Source organism: Chanodichthys erythropterus, chromosome 13, assembly GCF_024489055.1.
Source record: "Chanodichthys erythropterus isolate Z2021 chromosome 13, ASM2448905v1, whole genome shotgun sequence".
Lineage (NCBI taxonomy): Eukaryota > Metazoa > Chordata > Actinopteri > Cypriniformes > Xenocyprididae > Chanodichthys > Chanodichthys erythropterus.
This window is the reverse complement of record NC_090233.1, coordinates 47207435-47227841: the sequence shown is the minus strand read 5'-3', so window position 1 is coordinate 47227841 and position 20407 is coordinate 47207435. Positions and strand designations below refer to the sequence as shown.

The window sequence follows — 20407 nt, the reverse complement described above, 5'->3', positions numbered from 1 at the left end:
CTGCCACAGCAGGAAAAAGTGCATAAGAACAGACGATCTATGCATATATGCACATATTTGTGTGCAATCTCTCAACCAGTGTTTCAACCATGGAAAGACATCAATAAAACAGCTTGAGAATAATCTCACGTAGCATTACATTTACCTGAGGCAAGTCATTAAGTGTCCACAGCATGTTAGTTCACTAGAGAAATTAACTCTAGAGAAAAGCACTTCACTTCAAATATATGTGCACTATATTAGCTTATATATTTATTATATTTACTTTACCTGTTAGTAATATCTTAATTATTTAATTTATGTTTAAATAAATTTTGTCATAAGTTGGATAATAATTTTATAATTAGATTTAGAAGTTAATGCAAAACCTTATGTGCAATTACTTGTTTTTTTTTAGTGTTGATTATTATATCTAAAAATAAATAGCAACTGAATTTAATAGTTTGTGCTCTGTTGTTAATTTTAACCTTTAATATTGTAGTAATCCTGTATGTAGTTTACAGCATTAGCGGATATAGATTGTTGTTATCCTTAAGAAAATGTTAATTATAATTTAATTTATTTAAAGAGAGAGACACAATTTGTTCAATAAACCACTATTTAATAAAAAAGCAATTTTATGTTTAGTTTTTCCCCCCATGCCATACAGAACCCGTCCCGAACCGTGACTTCAATACCGAGGTACATACCGAACCGTCATATTTGTGTACCGTTACACCCCTATTTAATACTAATGCAATGAGGCTTACCTTTATGAATTGTGCTTTAATGGCTTCGAACTTAATTCTCTCATGAACTGCTCTGGCTGTGTTTGTACGATCAAATGGTTCTGAAACAAAGTATAAATATTCATGTTCTATGGGATAAATAAACGTTAATAACAAACCACTGTTATTCTTGCATATTCTTTCAATGCATGATGTACAAAGATTATGTGAATGTTTACCTTCCACACAGATGAACTTCTCTCTCCATTCTCGGCAGCTGGTCTTGGGGAAAGTTTTTGCCTCGCGCACAGAGATCACATACTTATCCCATCTGTGGAAATATAACAATGAACAGTGAAGACATGCTTGTCAATGTCAGTGCATTCAGACTTGTTTATTCAAAGATACACATGCACATATCAAGTGTTATGAGCATTAGAGCAGGCCATCTGGACCAGGGAATGGCAGAGTTTCACATGCTGTTGTCAATCTAGCAAAGTGACATGAAACAGGAGCCTTGCAGGTGGCTTAGATTTATGTTAGTTTTTGTTAGCAACACTGGCCCCTGTCTATCACAGGTGATATAACCTGCTATGTAAACCGGAAAAGAAATATTACATATTTGATTGATAATTATTAATGTTATTCCACTACAAATTCAAAGACAAAAAAGTAAATCAGGTAGGATACAAAGTGCAGTGAACTTAAAATAGTTTCCACATGCATTTAACAGCTTACTAGTGTAATATATTTTTAGAATGATTTGCCGTAAATATTGGTTTAACTTGTGCTATGAAATCAATAATGTTTCTTACTTGAAAACAGTAGCATAGTACTTCAGGAAACCCAAGAGCAAGTCTCCCAGTGACGATTGGTTTTTAGACACAAAGGCTGGGATATTGCTTGGTCCACTTGGCACAAGATGAATGTCCATCTTAGGGTTGAAGCACTCCTGCAAAAAGTGGTTTCAGCATGATTTCAAAAAGCAGCAAAAAACGTTTATGCATAATTCATTCATTTATTAGACAATTTGCTTACTGGATAATCCATTTGAAGGCATGGAATGACAGGATCGGGAAGGGCTATATGAGGTTGAAACAATAACATTTAGAACTGAACAAAATCGGAAAAGCTTAACATATGAAAGGTTTAAAGCTTTTGGTAACAAAAGATAAGAACCGTTTAGTGCAGTAGATCTTAACTTAATCCAATATGACTTACTCTGAAGGTAGTGCAGGACCATAAGAACCAATGTGTAGCTGCTCAGCGTTCCTCGGCTGGCATCATTGATGCAGTAGTAATTGGCCCATTTCTTTATTACAAGGATGATAGGACGAACACGTTTTTCGACTGAAATAAATATAAAAACTAGAATCAATTAAATCTTTTCACAAAGATTAATTCAAAGAGGCACACAACTTTTCTGACCTTACCATAGGCATACGTCCGCAGTAAGAAGGTGTTTCTGATACCAACAGTGTTGTTGAAGTTCAAGTCAAACTCTACGCCACTGGTATGCGAAAAAAAAAAAAAAAAAAAAAAAAAACAAAAACTGTGGTTAGCAGATGTTGATCTTTTGATTTCAGATGACATTGTCTTTCATGACTTCCCAGTAAACAATCAAACCTGTTTGCCTGCTACATTTGACTTTGTCATTCTTTGTATGTACATACAGTACACTACTGATCAAAGGTTTGGGTTTGGCAAGAATTTTTAAAGGGTTAGTTCACCCAAAAATGAAAATTGTGTCATTAATTACTCACCCTAATGGCGTTCCACACCTGTAAGACCTTCATTCATCTTCGGAACACAAATCAAGATATTTTTGATGAAATCCGATGGCTCAGTGAGGCCTCTTCTGCCAGCAAGTTAATTAACACTTCCAGTGCCCAGAAAGGTACTAAAAACATATTAAAAACAGTTCATACGAGTACAGTGGTTCAACCTCAATGTTATGAAGTGACAAGAATACTTTTTGTGCGCCAAAAAAATTAAATAACTTTTCAACAAAATTTAGTGATGGGCAATTTCAAAACTCTGCTTCAGATCTTTTGTTTCGAATCAGTGGTTCAGATCGTGTGTCAAACTGCTGAAATCACGTGACTTTGGCACATCGAATTACTGATTCAAAACAAAAGATTCTTGTACTTACAGTGTCACTGGATATTGTTGAAAAGACATTATTTTGTTTTGTTGGCGCACAAAAAGCATTCTCGTCGCTTTATAATATTAAGGTTGAACCACTGAAGTCACATGAACTGATTTAAATATGTTTTTAGTAGATTTCTGGGCATCTGAATGTGTAAATTAACTTGCTGGCAATAGAGGCCTTACTGAGCCATCGGATTTCATCAAAAATATCTTAATTTATGTTCCAAAGATGAGCGAAGGTCTTATGGGTGTAGCAACTCACATGAGGGTGAGTAATAAATTACATAATTTTCATTTTTGGGTGAACGAACCCTTTAATATGCTTTTTTTCTTCTTCCTTTTTTTTTTTTTTTTTAGGGGGGAGGAGGGTATTTTTAAGTATTCTTTGATAAATAGTTTTTACTTTCACTTTTTATCAATTTAATACATCCTTGCTAAATGAAAGTATTTTTTTTTCTAAAAAATTGTTTAAACGGTCATGCAGGCACACCACTCTTGACCGCAACTATGACACAAAAACTGCAAGGACTTACCTGACTCTGTCCCTAAACTTCAGAATGGGCACTTTGGCTCTGATGAGCTGAGGCCTCTCAATGTAAGCTGTGAAACAGAGATCATACCATATTAGTGGACATAAAGCTATTGTGAATATAAAGTAAAACTACTATAGATGAATTCATAGCAAACACACTTACACAGCTTGTAAAACAATGTCCGCACAAGACTAAGAACATATACCGCATCAGTTCTGTGGTTTACCTACAGAGCAGTATGTAGAGGGTTAAATCTACAAGACAGTAGAACAGAGCAAATAAAAAGCATAGAATACACCCTCTAGAATACACTTACTGCTCCCTCTTCGATGACAAGACAAAGATCAGCATCACTGGTGCGACTACCAAAGCCATTTAGAGATGACCCGGCCAAGAAGACTTGTGCACCTTGACAAAAAAAAAAAGAGAAAAAATTGAAATGGAGAACAATTTTATGCAGAACGCACATAACGCTAGAGAGAATCCCAGTCATAATTTCTGCAAATATATGCATAATGTATGTACCTGGGAAGATTGTCTGGATATCCCTTTGCAGCGCTGCTCGACAATGCTCCTTCTTCTCCAGATCATCATTCTGTTGCTCACAAGCATGAAACAGGTTGAGAATCTGCTGACTTAGCTATGGACAAAGAATAATAAATATAATACTTTAATACTGTAAAATATAAATTTATTTCTCTACACTCATATGACTTCACCCTTAAACCAAAAGATCAATAAAAGAACAATTCTGGGTTGCCAAAAGAACCTTTAGTGAACAATTTTCTTAGAGTGGAGAACATTTTAATTATCTATAGAACCTCTTTCCACTATAAAGAACATTTTGTGCAATGAAAAGGTTCCATGGATGTTACAGTTTCTTTGTGGAACCATCACAATAAAAGGCCTAAGTGTGCAAGTCAGTCAGCATTTATGGTTTTAACTACATGTTCACCTTATCATTGACAGAAGATGGGTTGAAGGTGCTCTGATGGGATCCCGCTCTCAGAGATGGCACACAGCCTCCTGGTTTAGAGGTGGGAGATGAGCATGTTGGGTCACTGGAATGAGAATTACACGCTTCTCTGCCTGTCACTGGTCCAGCCACCGGTTGGGAGGTAAAGTTGGCATTTCTGGCAGGCTGGTTGCTAGGACCTGGAGAAGTGAAGCGCTGTTTCTTGAGGTCATTCTGACTCTGATTGGGTCTCCTTCTCCTGGCACAGTAAAAGACATGCTGCTTGAGGCAGAGAACTTAAAACTTCCCAATGATTGAAATGCAGATTAGCAACAAGAATTCCAGTGGTTTGTGGTCACATATTCAAGATGCCAGAGTACTGCTCACTTTCTGTTGCTTCCTGTTACTCCATTTGGACTACAAGAAACATCCGGCAGTTCCGCTGGTGTCCATTGGTAAGTTGGAATGAAACGAGGAACACTTGTCGGTGGACCAGTGGCGCTACGGTGATAGACAGTGAATTAATCAAATGAATTCACAGAATGTGTACATAATTTCAAAGCCACAACCATTGCATTTCACTGATGAATATTCACTCACTTTGTTTCATTCAGGTGGGCTTCAATTCTCTTTTGCTGGGACACAGTGTGAGGTAGAATGTGCTGGGATAAATGTTCAGCTGGCCCATCTTTATGGGAGAAGATATAAGCTCTAGGGAACATCCTCCTCCTCAGCCAGAGCAAACATCTAACGTTACTGCCTGCACTAAACAATATCACAACCAATAAATAGATGTCTGAAAAGTCAGACAACAGTCTGGAAACAGATTTTATTTTATATGTCATTCTTACCATCTTATCTGTGATTTTAATTGTCAAATATAAAATACAACGACAGAAAAAAAAACAATAAATATCCATTGTAAAGTGAACGACACCCAACCAAATGATACAGGAAACTTTTTACAGTGGTTCGTGATAATTTTTTTAATTGAGAGATTTTGACCTTCGTACTGTTTCGAAAAAAAAAATCATTGAACATATAAAATTTTAATTAATAAGTTAAAAAAGAAAAAAGCATAGCATGCAGCTGATTAACCGACGAGCGCATTACATTACGTTACAGCAATGTGCTAGCTTATAATAACTGTTTAAGACCAACTGTAAAATGTTTATAATAACTGCATTCGATTATTTTATGTAATAACTGAAAAAACTCACCAGTGTAGCAGGCAGGTTTGGTAAGAGAGAGAAGAACACGCGTGTATAAAAATATCAAAACACCATATCCTCTGCTTCCGGGTTATTGCGCACGCGAGTGTGTTTTCAAAATAAAAGTCCATGTGACAAAACTTGGGGTGGTAGATAAAAAGACTTTAATTCTACAAATATAATTCATGAAATCGTTTATAAAACAGAATATATCTGTTAGCTAACACTGAATGCTATTTGTCTTCGGTTTCCTTGGTAATTTCGTATGGATTTTGGTGTTTTCCAATTTAAGAGTGGGCCTAAATATGGGCCTGCTGTGGTAAACATAATTGTCTGTTTAGTTCTACAGCATAAATTAAAAACGTCAAATTTTGAATATATTAATATTAAATATATAAATAACTTTAATTTTAAACTTGCTAACTTGCTCAGTTCGAAAAGCATATAAACTCACATCTTTGTGTTAGTTGTGACAAATATTTGTAGGCTGCATTTGTTTTGGTATTCCCCAATGCTGTTATACGTTAAATGGTGTTCTTTGTTCACAGCATTACACCTTTAACTGTATTCTTTGTTCACTGTGTTCCAAACTATGCAAGTGGAAATGAAAGCGGAGTGAATTTGCCTGGAGCAAGGAGTGGGGTTTCTGAAAGTTGGAGCATTTTCCTCTGCTCCAGGATCACTCTCAAACTGAGTGGATTTCTTGATGGAAACTTCTTCTTTTTGAAACATTTTCACTGGCAAAAAAAGAATTTATTTTATGTCTGAACACTGATTACCTCTTGCATCCTTGAACTGTTGTTTAAAAGCAATATAACACTTGCAAGCATGCTGTTGTACTGAATATCAGCCTGCGGCCTGGCTGTGATCATTCTGTGCTAGTTTGCTAGTTTTTAAATTGACAAAAAAAGAAATGAGGAAGACAGAGAGAAAAGACAAACATCCTGAATCAAGAACACCATATAAAAGGTGTAAAATCCAGTTACAAAAGGGGTTAGAAATAAAAAGGTTAACTCTTCATTTCATCATCTTGATTGTTTTAACTTCTGAAGAGATAAAACAAATATTGAAATCCAGGATTCAATTTTATTCACATTTCAATAAAGCTATAACAAGGAAATTATAATAGTTACATCTCTCCTTAATTAAATGAACACACACTAAATTATGATTGTCATAAAATCCTAGGATGAAAAAGTGGCAAGTGTTTTGTAATGGGAGAAGAGCGTGCCAGGGGGCGTTATTGTGGGATATTGTGTGGTATGTGTTATGACCATCGACTGACAGTAGATTCATCTTTAGAGCCACACGCCCACTGAGAGAGAGAGAGAGAGAGGCAGCGGCTCTTTATTCACCCCAGCGCTACCGTTACCTCGCGCTCTTCAAAAATACCATATTCTAACCGCAGAGATGCGAGGTGAGCCCGTCGTTTGCCAAACTAGCTGAAATTTGGGCAGTATTAGTGGGCTATTCGCCGTGGGATTCATTCCGTGCATCTGACAGCCTACATACAGAGCGCGTAATGACAGACGCAGAATGCCGCTGCTCATAATGTGACTGACCGCGCGCACCGCATCCAAAGCCGCTACATTCAGCTGGAAGAAGAAACTCGGTAATCAACAAATCGCATCTCGTCTCAGGAGAGAAAAACAGCAACATGGGGTAAGTTGCTTGTGAATGGCAAAACACATACTGTAGAAATTGGCAGCCTGATTGTTTTATCACCGGTCTTATGAGGACAGGGCAGAACGTAAAGACAGTTATTCATGTTCTTGAGTGTCCTTTATAGTGTGCATAGGAATGCAAAATACTATATTATAATGCTTAATATAGCTATTTATGTGCCTTATGTATTAAAATATGCTGTGATACAGTTTTTACATAACCACACACTCTATAATGTGAGTTTGGGTATACACTCATATATATTCTGTATATACTTTTAATTGATAGTTCATTCTTCATTCACTGGGGTGATCATTTTTGATCACTGAGAGACCACAGTCTGTTGGTCAGCTGTGTATTATTTTTTAGGCAAACGATAACAAGCATGTACTCTGAATGAGAATGAACATTAGCTAATTTCCTATATTGATGTTCTGCAGTGCCAAAAGGCCTTTAATCTCGTCATGCTTATGTAATCTACATTTCAACAGAGCCACCGCTGCATGGCACAGCCTCATCAATACGATTTTGGAGCCAATATTGGCAATGACATCTGATATATCTGTACACGCTAGTGGAATTTCCAAAGCTCAGTTGGAGATTGACCTGAAATAAAGATTTTAAATAAAGGTGACCCAATACATGGCTATTCAATCTTATAAAGGCTTACAGTTTGTTCCGGTCTCTATGACCTAAAATCTTTTCCGGGGTGTAGATATTCTCAAAGATTTTCCCAAGGTAGTCTTTGATGAGTGTTTTGGAAGTGATCATCTTTTCATTTTAAATGTGTTGTTGTTATTATTACTACATAAAGATTGATCTTCTTGTGGTGGCAAAGCATTTTCCTTTTAATAGCCTAAATAAAAAACTTGAATTGCTTTAAGGCCCCTCTTCTTCATTCTTAATTAAATTATAACCGTTGAAAGATTCAAGGGAGTGTATTACTCTGGAGAAAATCATTCCCACTTCCTACTCAATTCAGTGGCACACAATTGAATTTATTACATGCTATAAAGTGTTTGGTTGTTATGTAGCTTGCTAACATTGCTGAACAGCCCTTGTTAAGGCGGTAGTGAGAGTAACAGGCCTGCATAGGGGCTTTATAATACAACATTTGAATACAACATTTGCAATTTCTCATAAGCAGTGCTTCAATGTAAATTGAAAAGTGATCCAATTTGCTTATTAGAAAAGATGATTTGAATTATTTAAATGATGGCACCTTTTCAAAGTCAAGCTTGACCATGCTACCAGTATGTAACTAACAAAATAGCTTGTTATCCGTGTATGTCCACTACCTGTACCTGCGATTACAGATCACTCAAGCTTGAAATGTGGCAGAGGTTTGGTCTTCTTTATTGATGCTCTATTATTTGGACAGATGTTGGGAATGAAAATGACTGCTTGCTCTGAATGGTGGTGGGTTGTTGAAGGTGGGTGGTGTGAAATCATCAGTGTTGATGGTAATATGGAGCTGGCTGTGTTTGATTCCTTATATAATTGACTATCACTTACATCTAACATTGGACAGTCTCAGCTTCAAGAAAAATTTGCCTGATGAATCCAATGGATTCTATGATCAGTCTGTTCAAAATTGTTTAATAATGGGTTTTAATAACATTCACATTTTCTTAGATTGCTCTAAAGGTTTGGGTTTTCAAAGCATTTTAGTAGTTTTCATTTTCCTTTTTTAAATTCAGGCTGTTCCCCCTTCCTATTTTTTTCTGTGTAGGCGGTTGACATTTAACTGCGAATTGATGGAACATGAAATGGAAAAAAATCTTAGCAAACAAGATATGAAAATCATGATGTTTATACTGTTGGATACTAAGGAAAAAAACATAAGATACTTGAATAGTTTGTATTTTAATCTTTCTTTTTTCTTTTCTTTTGTCATATAGTGTGACAGATTGTACACTTGTTTAATATATAAAAAGCATTTTTTTTAAATACAAGAAACAACATTTTAAGTCATTGCTATTATTAAGTACATAACTTTGTACATTAATTTACGCATTTCACATTTTGCTTTAGCAACACAGAATGCTGTTACAATTTAATTTACTGTGATAAATATATTTGATGATTTTTATTCTTCTAAGTTACACCAAATATGTTTGTCACACCACAAGATACTAGCCTTTATGATAAAATGTATTATAGAAAATGGAATCCAAACACAAATACATTTTAACACTAATCAGAAATAAAACATCCAGACAATTTTCAAGTCAGCTGCAATAGCAATATGACTGGTTCCAGTCTATTTACTGTTTCATTCTTTCCCTAAGGGTGCCTTTAATTTATTACTTCATATTCATAAGTCTGTTTTATTTGAGTGAGAACAGAGAAAAGCATGTTTGGCATTATCTGCACAAAATTTTGGATGGAAATGTTCCAATATACTCGGCTAATGGATTGCAATCACAATAGAAACATATTTTAACGTACTAAATTTTAAATGGATATGACCCTATGGACAAAGAAGCATGTGATGTCATGTGAACCACCCATGTTTGTGACTGCAACTGCATTTTAAGCGAATGTAAATGCTAATTATGCAACAAGCCTTTGATGCTCTTCAGAGATCTTCCGCCTCCACGGTGCAGCGTAAGCACTTCTCCGTACTCCGCAGCTCTCTCCCTCACCTCTCTTAAGCTATCCCTGCTCCTCTTCCTTCTCTTTTCCTTCCTCTTCCTTCGCAGTTTCTCTCATTCCTGCACAACAGCCCAGCAGCAGCTGATTAGAAGCACACTAATGTAATTGAATATGGTGATTAATTATCCTGGGAATTGGAGCAACAAACCGTCTGTGTTTGCGATATTGCCCCCTTTCCCCCATTATACTTCCCGCTTCTGATCCTGTGTTTTAATAAGATGGATGGAATATTGGAGTATACTGGGATTGAATGGGATTTTTTTCCGGGATTTGAAGGGTGTTATCTGTAGAATTGGGTCAGAGGACTGTAGGGTATGGGAATGGTATGGAAAAGCTCCATCTGCTGATGACTGAGCATACAGTAGTGGAGACATATGCCCTTTGACATTGATTTGAGGCCAGTTGGTTTTAGAGTAGTATGTTGGGAAAGGGCCAATGAGCAGGCTGTACTTCCCTCTGTGTTTGGATTTGGATTTTGAAGCAAAGCATTTCTCTTTGCAGTTACCTGAAACTTGAAGGGCATTACTGAACTTGCTATGTAACATATCTGATCTATCCAGAGATAAAGCTAAGATTGTTAATGATTTTGACCCTGATGCATTTGTTAGAGCCCTATATAGGGATCTTTTGACCATTGGTAAATTTATCTGAAAACACTTTACAATGAGGTTCTGTATGTTAATATTGTGTAAATGCAATAGCTAGCTTGAAATGACCACAAACCTTAATTTTACAGCATTTAAATATCTGTCAATGTTAATTTTTTACACTGTAAAAAAATATTTTCATGATGTTATCATAATTTTTTTTTATTAATTAATGTAGTTCAGATAACATAATATTTTGAGTTTCTGTTGATTAAACCAATCGCCTTCATTGTATTAACTCAAATTTTTAAATTCAATGAACTCAATTTTAAGGCAACCAGGTAACTTACTTTTTTAAGTTAAACCAACAATTATTTTTTGCAGTGTACCTATACTGATAAACTGTTTAAATAATAATAATTTGTATAAATTAACACTACTTTATGTATTTTAAATATACATGAATCAACAATGAATAATAGTGTATTTATTTAATTTTAGATTTTCTCAAGTCAGCATGAAATCTGTGCATCATCTGTGCATGTGTTTAATTTAAAAAAAAAAATGTTTTAACCTCTTAATGTTAAATCAAGATGTCATAACTGGACCTTTTGGTGAAAACACATTGTCTCTGGTTTTGATCTCCAATCAAAAGTCAATGTTCATCTGCCTCCGCTTTTGAGTGCAACGTCTACTTCTCAAAATTCAATCAACAACCAGTGGATAGAACCAAGCTTTTCTTTTTTGAAAATCCATTATACATGAATGTAAGTCACAATACAGAAGAAAAGATCTGTCATTACTTCCGTTTCATCACTACTTTTTAACATAAGAGCAGGTGCACTACAGATATTTGACCTCTATCTATATAGCTACAACTGTATGTAAGTTACTTTTTTGTCTTTTTCTTTTTTCTTCGCTACTGCTTGAAAAAAATCATCATTGTAAACTTACCATAGTAAATTAGGGTATGGCAAGAACATTTCGAACACTGATTTTTTATGTTTCTCTCTCAATAATGAAAATGTATACATTTTTACCCTAAAAATGTTCTTTAGTGCACCTTAAACTGATATTAAGAAATACTGTAAAAATGGTTGTTCATACATCATGCATTAAAGGTACAGTATGTAAAAATTTCTAGAGGTCGCTAGAGGCCTATTCAAAACAAAGGCGTAGCTTGATGACGCCGAGTTTAAATGCGGAATCTTGAGACATGTGGTCTTTACCTCACAACCGGTGGAAAATAATTGGGATTGGACTCGAGAAGAAATCACGTTCATGGATGCGATCATTAACGTTACTGTAGTATGAAGCAGAGCAAGACCGAGTGTTGTGGAGCTGAACGAGGAGCTGGAGCGATTGCGCAACACTCGCCTCACGAGCAGCAGAAATTTTATTATGTCACAGTCGCTGGTGCTGCTTCTACTTTTCCAGTCATGATTATGAGGTAAGGCAGCTCTGTTTATCATATTAGATACATTGGAGTGTTTTGAAAATGTTATAACGTTACTCTGTGTGTTCGCTCGGCGGCTGCTGTGAGACACTGTTACACACTGCAGTAAGATAGATCGATTTTAGAATATCATATTAAATGCTGGATGGCTTGTGTTGATAAATGGCAAGCAATTAATTTTAAAATGTATTGTATGATGGAGAAAATGCTGTATCACTGTTACTAAAAATAAAGCTGCATCTGATTATGCTATGTTAGCTACTTCACAAAATAGCGTTTTTCTCTGACGCATGGTAAAGCATGCTACTCACAAAAAAAATCAAGAAAATTAGATTTAAACAATAAGACTATGTTGAGCTATAACAACAATTACTTTTTCTGTCTATAAATATATCAAATCAATTTTCTCACGATTTACAAATAGCTGCAAACATTTGGGATGTTGTAAGTACTCAAGCGAACAAAATATATAACACTGGCCTAATGGTTTTTGGATTTTTTACTGCAAAATTCTTACATATTGTGCCTTTAACTAGTTAATATTAATGAATTGAACCTTACTAAGAAATGTTGCCATGCGAATGCTAATTGCTGATGACATATCCACTTGGAATGAGGATAAATGTGTAATTGTGTTGAGAAGAATGAGAAAAGTTCAGAGTGAGACAGCTCATCCGACTGGGATTCCAGGTTTCTTTTGTTCTCTTCAGCAATGATTGCCTATTATTCTAGAGTGATTATTCCTTCCTGCGTGTGGTCCACATGCTTTTTTTTTTGTTGCCCAAAGTGATGATAACGTTCACAAAACTGACCTTCATTTTACACTGTGCATGCATGGCCACCAAGATGATTAAATCTTTAAAGGGATAGTCCACCCAAAAATGAAAATTGTCATCATTTACTCTCCCTCATCTTGTTCCAAACCTGCACTTGTATGACTTTGTTTCTTCTGTGGAACATAAAAGAAGATATTTTTGAGAAATGTCTCAGTGTTGTTTTTGTTCATACAATGAAAGCCAGTGACATCCAGTGTTGTTTTGAACCTCATTGACCTTCACTGTATGGACAAACACTTTTGAAACCTTGTTTAAAATATCTTCTTTTGTGTTATACTGAAAATCATAAAGTCATTCAGGTTTAAAACATCACGAGAGTGAGTAAATGATGACACGATTTTCATTTTTGTGTAAACTATCTTTTTGCAGAGTGCATTGTTGACTTATCGGAACCTTTAAATGCAGCATTGGAAAACTTGGCTGGGGCGTTTATGAAATTCCACCCGTGCTCTTAGACTAAAAGAAGTAATATGCATTAGTTTATTTAGTATTTATGTTACCTTTGTCAAATTAAGCTAGGGTGTCTGGGAAAAGAGCCCTGACAAGCTCTTAGTGTGGTCCAACGTGTGTGCTTGGACATACTTCCAACAGCAAAGATCAGGTCAGTAGGGGTGGGACTGCACAGATTACTGCGTCCCTGACTATATTTAGTGTCCGTCCCACATGGCCCCAGCCAAACAGCTGCCATATCAGCAGGGCGTTGAATGGTCGCCTTGCACTGGTAGCAGGGCACCAATGTGTCTGACTGGTTAGGCAAGACCCAGGTTTCTACCTGGGTTAAAGCAGCAAGATGGAGGCTGAAGAAATGGTGATCCGTCTACCGGGACGTTCCAGCGCGCCTGGCGGCATCGGCGAGACGACGGTGCTCAGGCACAAAGAGGTTCACCACTTTTTTTTCCTACCTTTCAGGGAGCAGCCCATCTACAGCACCCGAGCACACGTCTTCCAGATAGACCCCAACACTAAGAAGAACTGGATGCCCACCAGCAAACATGCGGTCACTGTATCTTACTTCTATGACAATACCAGGAACGTGTACAGGATCATCAGCTTGGATGGATCAAAGGTAATGTGGTGTGTTTTATTTTATTTTTTTACTGATGTGGATTCATGTTCTGTAGGAAAGCATCCATTGTGAATGTATGGAAATAGGTCCTATAATATGTTCTTCTCAATCTGGTGGAGATTAAAGGATTGTCTTTGGTTAAGGAAAAGCATCTGATTATGCTTTTCAAATCTCCAAAATATAATGCATGCTTGATGCATTCAGTTGAATTAGTCGGACCCGTTTGTGCTCAAGAGATTTGAGGGACCGACCTGTTGGAGATTGCTATCAAACATATTCTCTCGGATAGAAGTGGATTATTTCACTCTCCCTGTGGAGAGCAGCATGCACTTGAATTGGTCACTGCTGTGCAACCTTATATAGTGGATGTAATGGCCCAATATTTCAGGAAACATCAATAGACAGTAGTAGCGACTCTACATCCGCTAGAGTAAGTCCATCCATTTTACTGTTTGCTATTTACTCTTTCTAAGGCTTTCTTAGTTTCACCCATTTATTTTAATGTAGATGTTGTAATTGTCCACAATACTTTGAATCAGACCACTGCAGACCATGTATCTCCACCATCCTCCTGAAATCTCACTTCAGAAATCAGTCATGTTGTTTTATATGTCAAATGTTTATAATCACAAGTATTGCTTCTGCAGGAGAGGACACACTACAAAATAATGCTTTCACAAACATTATATGAGCATTGTATGGTGTGTTTCATGTGCAGTCATATCTCAATAGTTCCTCTACTTTAGCAGAGGAGGATTTAAAATAGCTCCCCTGAATGTGCTTGTGAGTTGGGATGCTCAGCCCTCCCCTTAGCTTTTGGTTTCAGAGACAAAAATAACATGTGAACTAATGCACTTTGCACTATGACTGTTGACACCTACACAAAAGCAGACAGTTTGTTCAGCAGTTGATCCTGTTTGATCCATGTTGAGTTTTGTGGAGACCTTAGATTCAACGACATGATGCTCATTTTTTTTTGTGCAGAATAATTTATTTTTAAAAAATACAATGACTTGAATACACCACTTCTATGATGAGCATAATGACAAGCTTTATGCTTGTTTTGAGGCACGAAAAGTAAAAAAACAAAACAAAAACAAAGTGTCAATAAAAGAAAGAAAATGACTGTCCTAAAAAACAGATAATCAGACAGTCTTTTTATATATTATTATTCAGATGTGTACACAAATATTTAAGGTGTAAGGAACATATGTTATTGCTTTTTAGTTTATGGTTATACCATATGACATTTTTAATGATTTTTATATACAATTATTTGTCATTTGCTATCCCAGAAACCTTTTAAATATACAACTAATATTCTTAGCTTGATTTAGGTATCTGTCAACACTAGCAAAAAAGTACCATGGTAATTCCTGGATATTTTTTTAACTAGTTTGGAGTATCTGAATACCAAGATACATAAAAATGCTAACCATTTAGTACCCTCAAAGTATTATGTTTTACCTTCTGATATGATCTCCGTCCCATGGTACCATCACCATACTTTTTGTAAAGAAATTAGGTGTTGGTATTGCAAAAAATGGAGATCCACAGTTGCATACAGCATTATGTCTTTAAATGTTACTGTTCATTATGGGACTGGGACAGGGAATGGGGTCAACACAGCAGCTGTAATTAGAGTCTGATCTTAAATCCAGACTGAGCCCTGTAGGGAATTTAAGTCATGCTCACAGTGGCTGAAGGTATTAGCAGGATGCTACATTGATTGAAGAGTTCATGTTAAGCCTGACATAATATTTAAGCTTTGACCATGCCTGTGTTTTCTCCCTCTACCCCTATGCAATTTAGTCTGCCCTTACTTTAACATGGCACAGCTGGTTGTGGTCCTGTCACTCTGAATGACAGAGACTTGTCACTTAAGCCTTGTCTTTATCTGAACCACCGTTGACCTATAATATGCAGCAGAGCCAGCAGTAAGGTCTCTATTCGCTGAGTGCTATTCACATTATCTTGGATATAACTTCATTTGATGGTATCTGATCAAGTGCAGTTTCCTTTTAGCTTGGACTCTTCTCTGAGCCCATTCCTTTTTACTTTTTTGCCAATTTATTAAAGTCACCATTGCGCCAGGGAGGGTCACTCACATGAGATCAAAGAAATAGCAAACAACAATCCAATCAGTTCCCGATGGACTAAATCTAGTCCTGTTCTACATTTTTGCTTGTTCAGTAGTAGTGTAGTATGATGTTTTTTCACACTACATCATTGTTTTCAAATCAAAGTAAGTTCTTTTTTTTCTTTTACTGTATGTGTGACTCTTTTGCACCTTAATTTATTCATGTAAATTAGTGTGTAAAAGTGAATACTTTGTGAGGTACAGTATATATTTAAAATGACATTTAAATTTAGTATTAAATTTATACATTCAGTCTATATTTTTTATATGTAGCGTACAGTGTAGCTAACTACAGCTTAACTAAATAGATTCGTTCTAATCTTCTTCTCTCTATAGGGCTTTTCACACTTGAAATAGTTAACCCTGGGTCATTCTAAACCACAGGTAAACAGATTCTTGGGTTATCTTGCTTCAAGTTTCACATTGCATAACATTGTTTGCAATTTTACCCGTGGTTAACAATTAATCCTCGGTATTCTTACAGGGTTAGTTCACACAAACATGAAAATTATCCCATGATTTACTCACCCTCAAGCCATCCTAGGTGTATATGACTATATTCTTTTAGACTTACACAATCGGAAATATATTTAAAAATATCCTGGCTCTTCCAAGCTTTATAATGGTAGGGAATTGGGAGCTGGATTTTGAAGCCCCAAAAAATGCATTCATCCATTATAAAAATATCCATATGGCTCCAGGGGGTTAATAAAAGCCTTCCGAAGTGAAGAGATTGTTCTTTGTAAAAAAAGAAAAAAATCCATATTTAAAACTTTATTAACTAAAATAATTAGCTTCCGGTGGATGACTACACCAAAAGAGTAACCCCCGACGCGATGTATGACGTAGGATGTAGGAGTATCGTAAGCATAGATGCATCTTGCAGTTTAAACATATAGGGCTGTGCAACAAACTCAAGCTCCTCTTCTCTTATATTGAAATCCTCTGACATTTCTCTTTAAATTTCCTCGTTTTAGACTTCTAATTCGTGACCGGTGTTTTGTTTTGCTCTATCTTCTGCGCTTCCGCATTTGTCATTGCGTCATGCGTTAGGTCAGGGGTTACTCTTCCTCCGCAAATCGATGCGTACAGCCATCTTCTGGAAGCTATAGGTCACAAGTTCACACTTACATATAATTAAGTAGAGTAAAGGTTATAAGTACTTGGTGTGCTGTCCAGGGGGAGGGCTCTGAGCTCGGAATTTTGGCCTGAACCCAGAATGCTCTCCCCCAGTTGTGATAAGAAGAGTTAGGGCTAGAAGTGAGATGGGGTGGTGGAGGGATGAACAGAGGCGAGTCTGCTGTATATATACCTCTTATTGTTAATTGAGTTTATTAACTGAATACGCTCCTCTCATGTTAATTAGGTTAATTATCTGAATGTGCTCCTCCCTAAGTTTGTTAATAAAAAATCATATATTATAGGTAATAAAGTTTTAAATATAGATATTTTTCTTACAAAATAAATCCCATCTCTTCACTTCAGAAGGCCCCTGGAGGTATATGGATTATTTTTATGATGCATTTTTGGGGGGTTTCAAAATCGCGCCCCCCATTCAATACCATTATAAAGCTTGGAAGAGCCAGGATATTTTTAAATATATTTCCGATTGCGTTTATCTGAAAGAAGATAGTCATATACACCTAGGATGGCTCGAGGGTGAGTAAATCATGGGATAACTTTCATTTTTGGGTGAACTATCCCTTTAAGCTGACATTTCACACTGTACGTATTCTTAAAGTTTTTCCTGAATGGACTTTTGGGACTATAAGGTAAGAATAAAACGGTTCTTACCTCCAGTTTTCCATCACCATTTGCCATTTTTTCCTCAAAAGCTGAAACATAGCCTACTGTTTATATAACACGTGTTGTTCAAAGCACGTTAATATGAGGCACATGATTAGTTGGTTTAGAATGACGATAACCCAAGGTTAAGCGCAGTGTGAAAAGCCCTTATGAGTATCTTGTTGTTTGGGATGTGTTGGAAACACACTTGCGTTGCTAACAGCTAGGCCATAATTGTGACATCCTGCCTTCTTTTAACCCTTGAAAGATTGCAAAAGTGGCATGAAATGGACAGCTTCTTCCAGCAACAGAGATGTTAGCCTCAGCACTGTTCTTCGCTGCTGTCCACCCACTGTACAGCTTTCGGCTGTTCACATGCAATTACAAGCCTGAAGTGAGTGATTATACAGCAGGCTGCGTGGACTCTGATTAGGGCTCTCGCAGAGCCAATCCGTCTGCATCTGAAAATAAAGACAAATAACATCTCCAGCGTACTTAGCGTTCTGCTAGCTGAGCAGCTCGTACACAAGAGCTCAAACTGTGAAGTTCCTGAGCTGGTCTTCCACACATACATGTGCTCATCACTTCATTAGGTTTAACCCACTTAATTAGACATTAGACACAGCGCAAATATCAGTCATGCTGATGCAGAATAGCAAACACTAGTGTGGATTTGTTAGAAAACCTTCAGTTTAGTTTCTAAATATCTTAATAATTTTAACATAATATATTTTTACATTTTTTCAAAAGTTTTGGGTCAGGAAGATATTTTAAAGGGGACATATAATGCCCATTCTACAAGATGAAATATAAATCTCTGGTGTTCCCAGAAAGTGTCGGTGAAGTTTCAGCTCAAAATACCCCACAGATCATTTATTATAGCTTGTCAAATTTGCCCCTATTTGGGTGTGAGCAAAAACACAGCGTTTGTGTGTGTGTCCCTTTAAATGCAAATGAGCTGCTGCTCCCAGCCCCCTTTCGTGTAGAGTGCAGAGCTTCAACCTTTAATCCAACCAAGCTGTATTCATGTTACCGTAACTCTTGAACCTTTTGCGCTATCGAGATATGGAGCACTGCAGTTTAGGGAGTTTTGGATCGCATAAATAATAGAAGAAACAACAAAAAAAAAAAATGGCGAAGGAGTACACAGTCGATTGGGATGATTTTTGATAAGACTTGGGAGGAGGCTAAGTGAGACTCGCATTTGGTGCATTTGGGCGTAGTTTGTTGGGGGGGAGGTAACCCCCCCAATATTCAAATCCATCAGTTACAACCCCCCCCAATACAATACAACCATACCAACGTTCAACCCCCCCCCCCCCCCCCCCCAAAGTTGAAACCAAATCTACGCCCTCGGTGCAATGTGTCCGTGCGGTAAATGTATGCATGCATGTATGTGTGCATATGTAGTATTATACATATAACATGTATGCGTGTATGAAAAAAAATTCTCCTGAATGAAAACTGTGCAACCAAGTGTCACAAAAAGACTTTTATATATGTAATATAGTTGAATTTTCAAGTTTGAAGTGTTAGATTCTTTCGATCATCATTTTTCTCTTTTTTTGTTGACTTATAGTCCCAAAAGTCCATTCAGGAAAAACTTTAAGAATGTACAGTGTGAAATGTCAGCTTAAAGGGATAGTTCACCCAAAAATGAAATAAAAACATTTATTTTTGTTGTTTTTTCCATCTATTTAAATTATATTTACAAACTCACCATATATATTAATATATAACTGTCAATAACTGCAATTTATTGAAAGCCAGTTGTTTTCTGAAAAAAAAAAAAAAAATGACACATTGCACTTGAAGATAGCACATTGTTTGAGAATTTTATAATAAAAAATGGGCTATTTTACCTTTAAGTTCTAAAGGGTTAACAGCTCATGCTTCGGGCACTCAACAACAACAAAGCTGGAGAATCTCACGCAGCCAAAATGACGATTGTCAGTAATGATGTTCACATTGTTCAAACCGGAGTCGGACACTGATGGAGAGACTCAGGAAGAAGTTACAACTTTTAGAAAGCAACGTTTCTGAATGGTTAGTGGATAAATTTATGTAGTTGCTGTGGAATTGATTCAACTCATAGACTAGCATGTGCCATCATGTTAATCTTTTGTGCAAATCCAGCACTGAATTGACCCTCATTTGCGAAGCAGTCCGGCGTAAAATCACGGCATGGTAACAACAACTCTTCCTCTTCTCTAAAGCAGCCCAACATGTCCTCACCCTCTTTGTTGCGTGTTCTTGAGGGCAGGGTTTATGTAAATTTTAGGGTTAATGTTGTCAGCTCGTTGTAGTCCCTACCAACCAGTCTCCCTTTGCATTGAACTTTGAGCGTCGTGACTTTGCAGATGTTGTTTATGTTCTAACAGCAACATTACACACTAACTAAAGTTAAAAAAGTGAAACCATAATCAACCACCCCTTTAATGTTATTGAAAGAAGTCTCTTATGCTCATCAAGACTGCATTTATTTGATTTATTTGAATACCGTAAAAACAGTAATACTGTAAAATATTATTACAATTTATATGTTTTCTATTTGAATATATTTTAAAATGTAATTTATTTATCTAATGACAAACCTAAATTTTTAGCATCATTACTCCAGTCTTCAGTGTCACATGATCCTTCAGAAATCATTCTAA

At 36.4% G+C, this 20407-nt stretch overlaps 2 protein-coding genes across 5 annotated transcripts in view; one reads left to right on the top strand and one right to left on the bottom strand.

The window, feature by feature from the left end:
- Positions 1 to 5648, bottom strand: part of tent2 (terminal nucleotidyltransferase 2) — a 6674-nt gene extending 1026 nt beyond the window's left edge. Inside the window, exons 1-14 of one of the 2 annotated variants that reach the window (XM_067406334.1) lie at positions 5567 to 5648; positions 4947 to 5106; positions 4734 to 4847; positions 4347 to 4605; positions 3917 to 4031; positions 3708 to 3799; positions 3554 to 3617; positions 3392 to 3458; positions 2141 to 2217; positions 1929 to 2057; positions 1746 to 1789; positions 1523 to 1659; positions 947 to 1038; positions 750 to 829 (exon numbers count right to left, since the gene is read on the bottom strand). In XM_067406334.1, the coding sequence (XP_067262435.1) occupies positions 750 to 829; positions 947 to 1038; positions 1523 to 1659; positions 1746 to 1789; positions 1929 to 2057; positions 2141 to 2217; positions 3392 to 3458; positions 3554 to 3617; positions 3708 to 3799; positions 3917 to 4031; positions 4347 to 4605; positions 4734 to 4847; positions 4947 to 5068 (1392 nt within the window). In that variant the 5' untranslated portion in view covers positions 5069 to 5106; positions 5567 to 5648. Of the gene's footprint in view, positions 1 to 749; positions 830 to 946; positions 1039 to 1522; positions 1660 to 1745; positions 1790 to 1928; positions 2058 to 2140; positions 2218 to 3391; positions 3459 to 3553; positions 3618 to 3707; positions 3800 to 3916; positions 4032 to 4346; positions 4606 to 4733; positions 4848 to 4946; positions 5112 to 5566 lie in introns of both variants that reach the window. The other variant, XM_067406333.1, reaches the window with a different exon arrangement.
- Positions 5649 to 6899: 1251 nt separating this feature from the next.
- Positions 6900 to 20407, top strand: part of homer1b (homer scaffold protein 1b) — a 31905-nt gene continuing 18397 nt past the window's right edge. For 2 of the 3 annotated variants that reach the window (XR_010896982.1, XM_067407966.1), the window contains exon 1: positions 13438 to 13825. Coding sequence is in view for 2 of the 3 variants with exons in the window: in XM_067407966.1 (XP_067264067.1) it covers positions 13550 to 13825 (276 nt within the window). In the remaining variant the exon portion in view is untranslated. Of the gene's footprint in view, positions 7220 to 13437; positions 13826 to 20407 lie in introns of those variants that run through there. The other variant, XM_067407967.1, reaches the window with a different exon arrangement.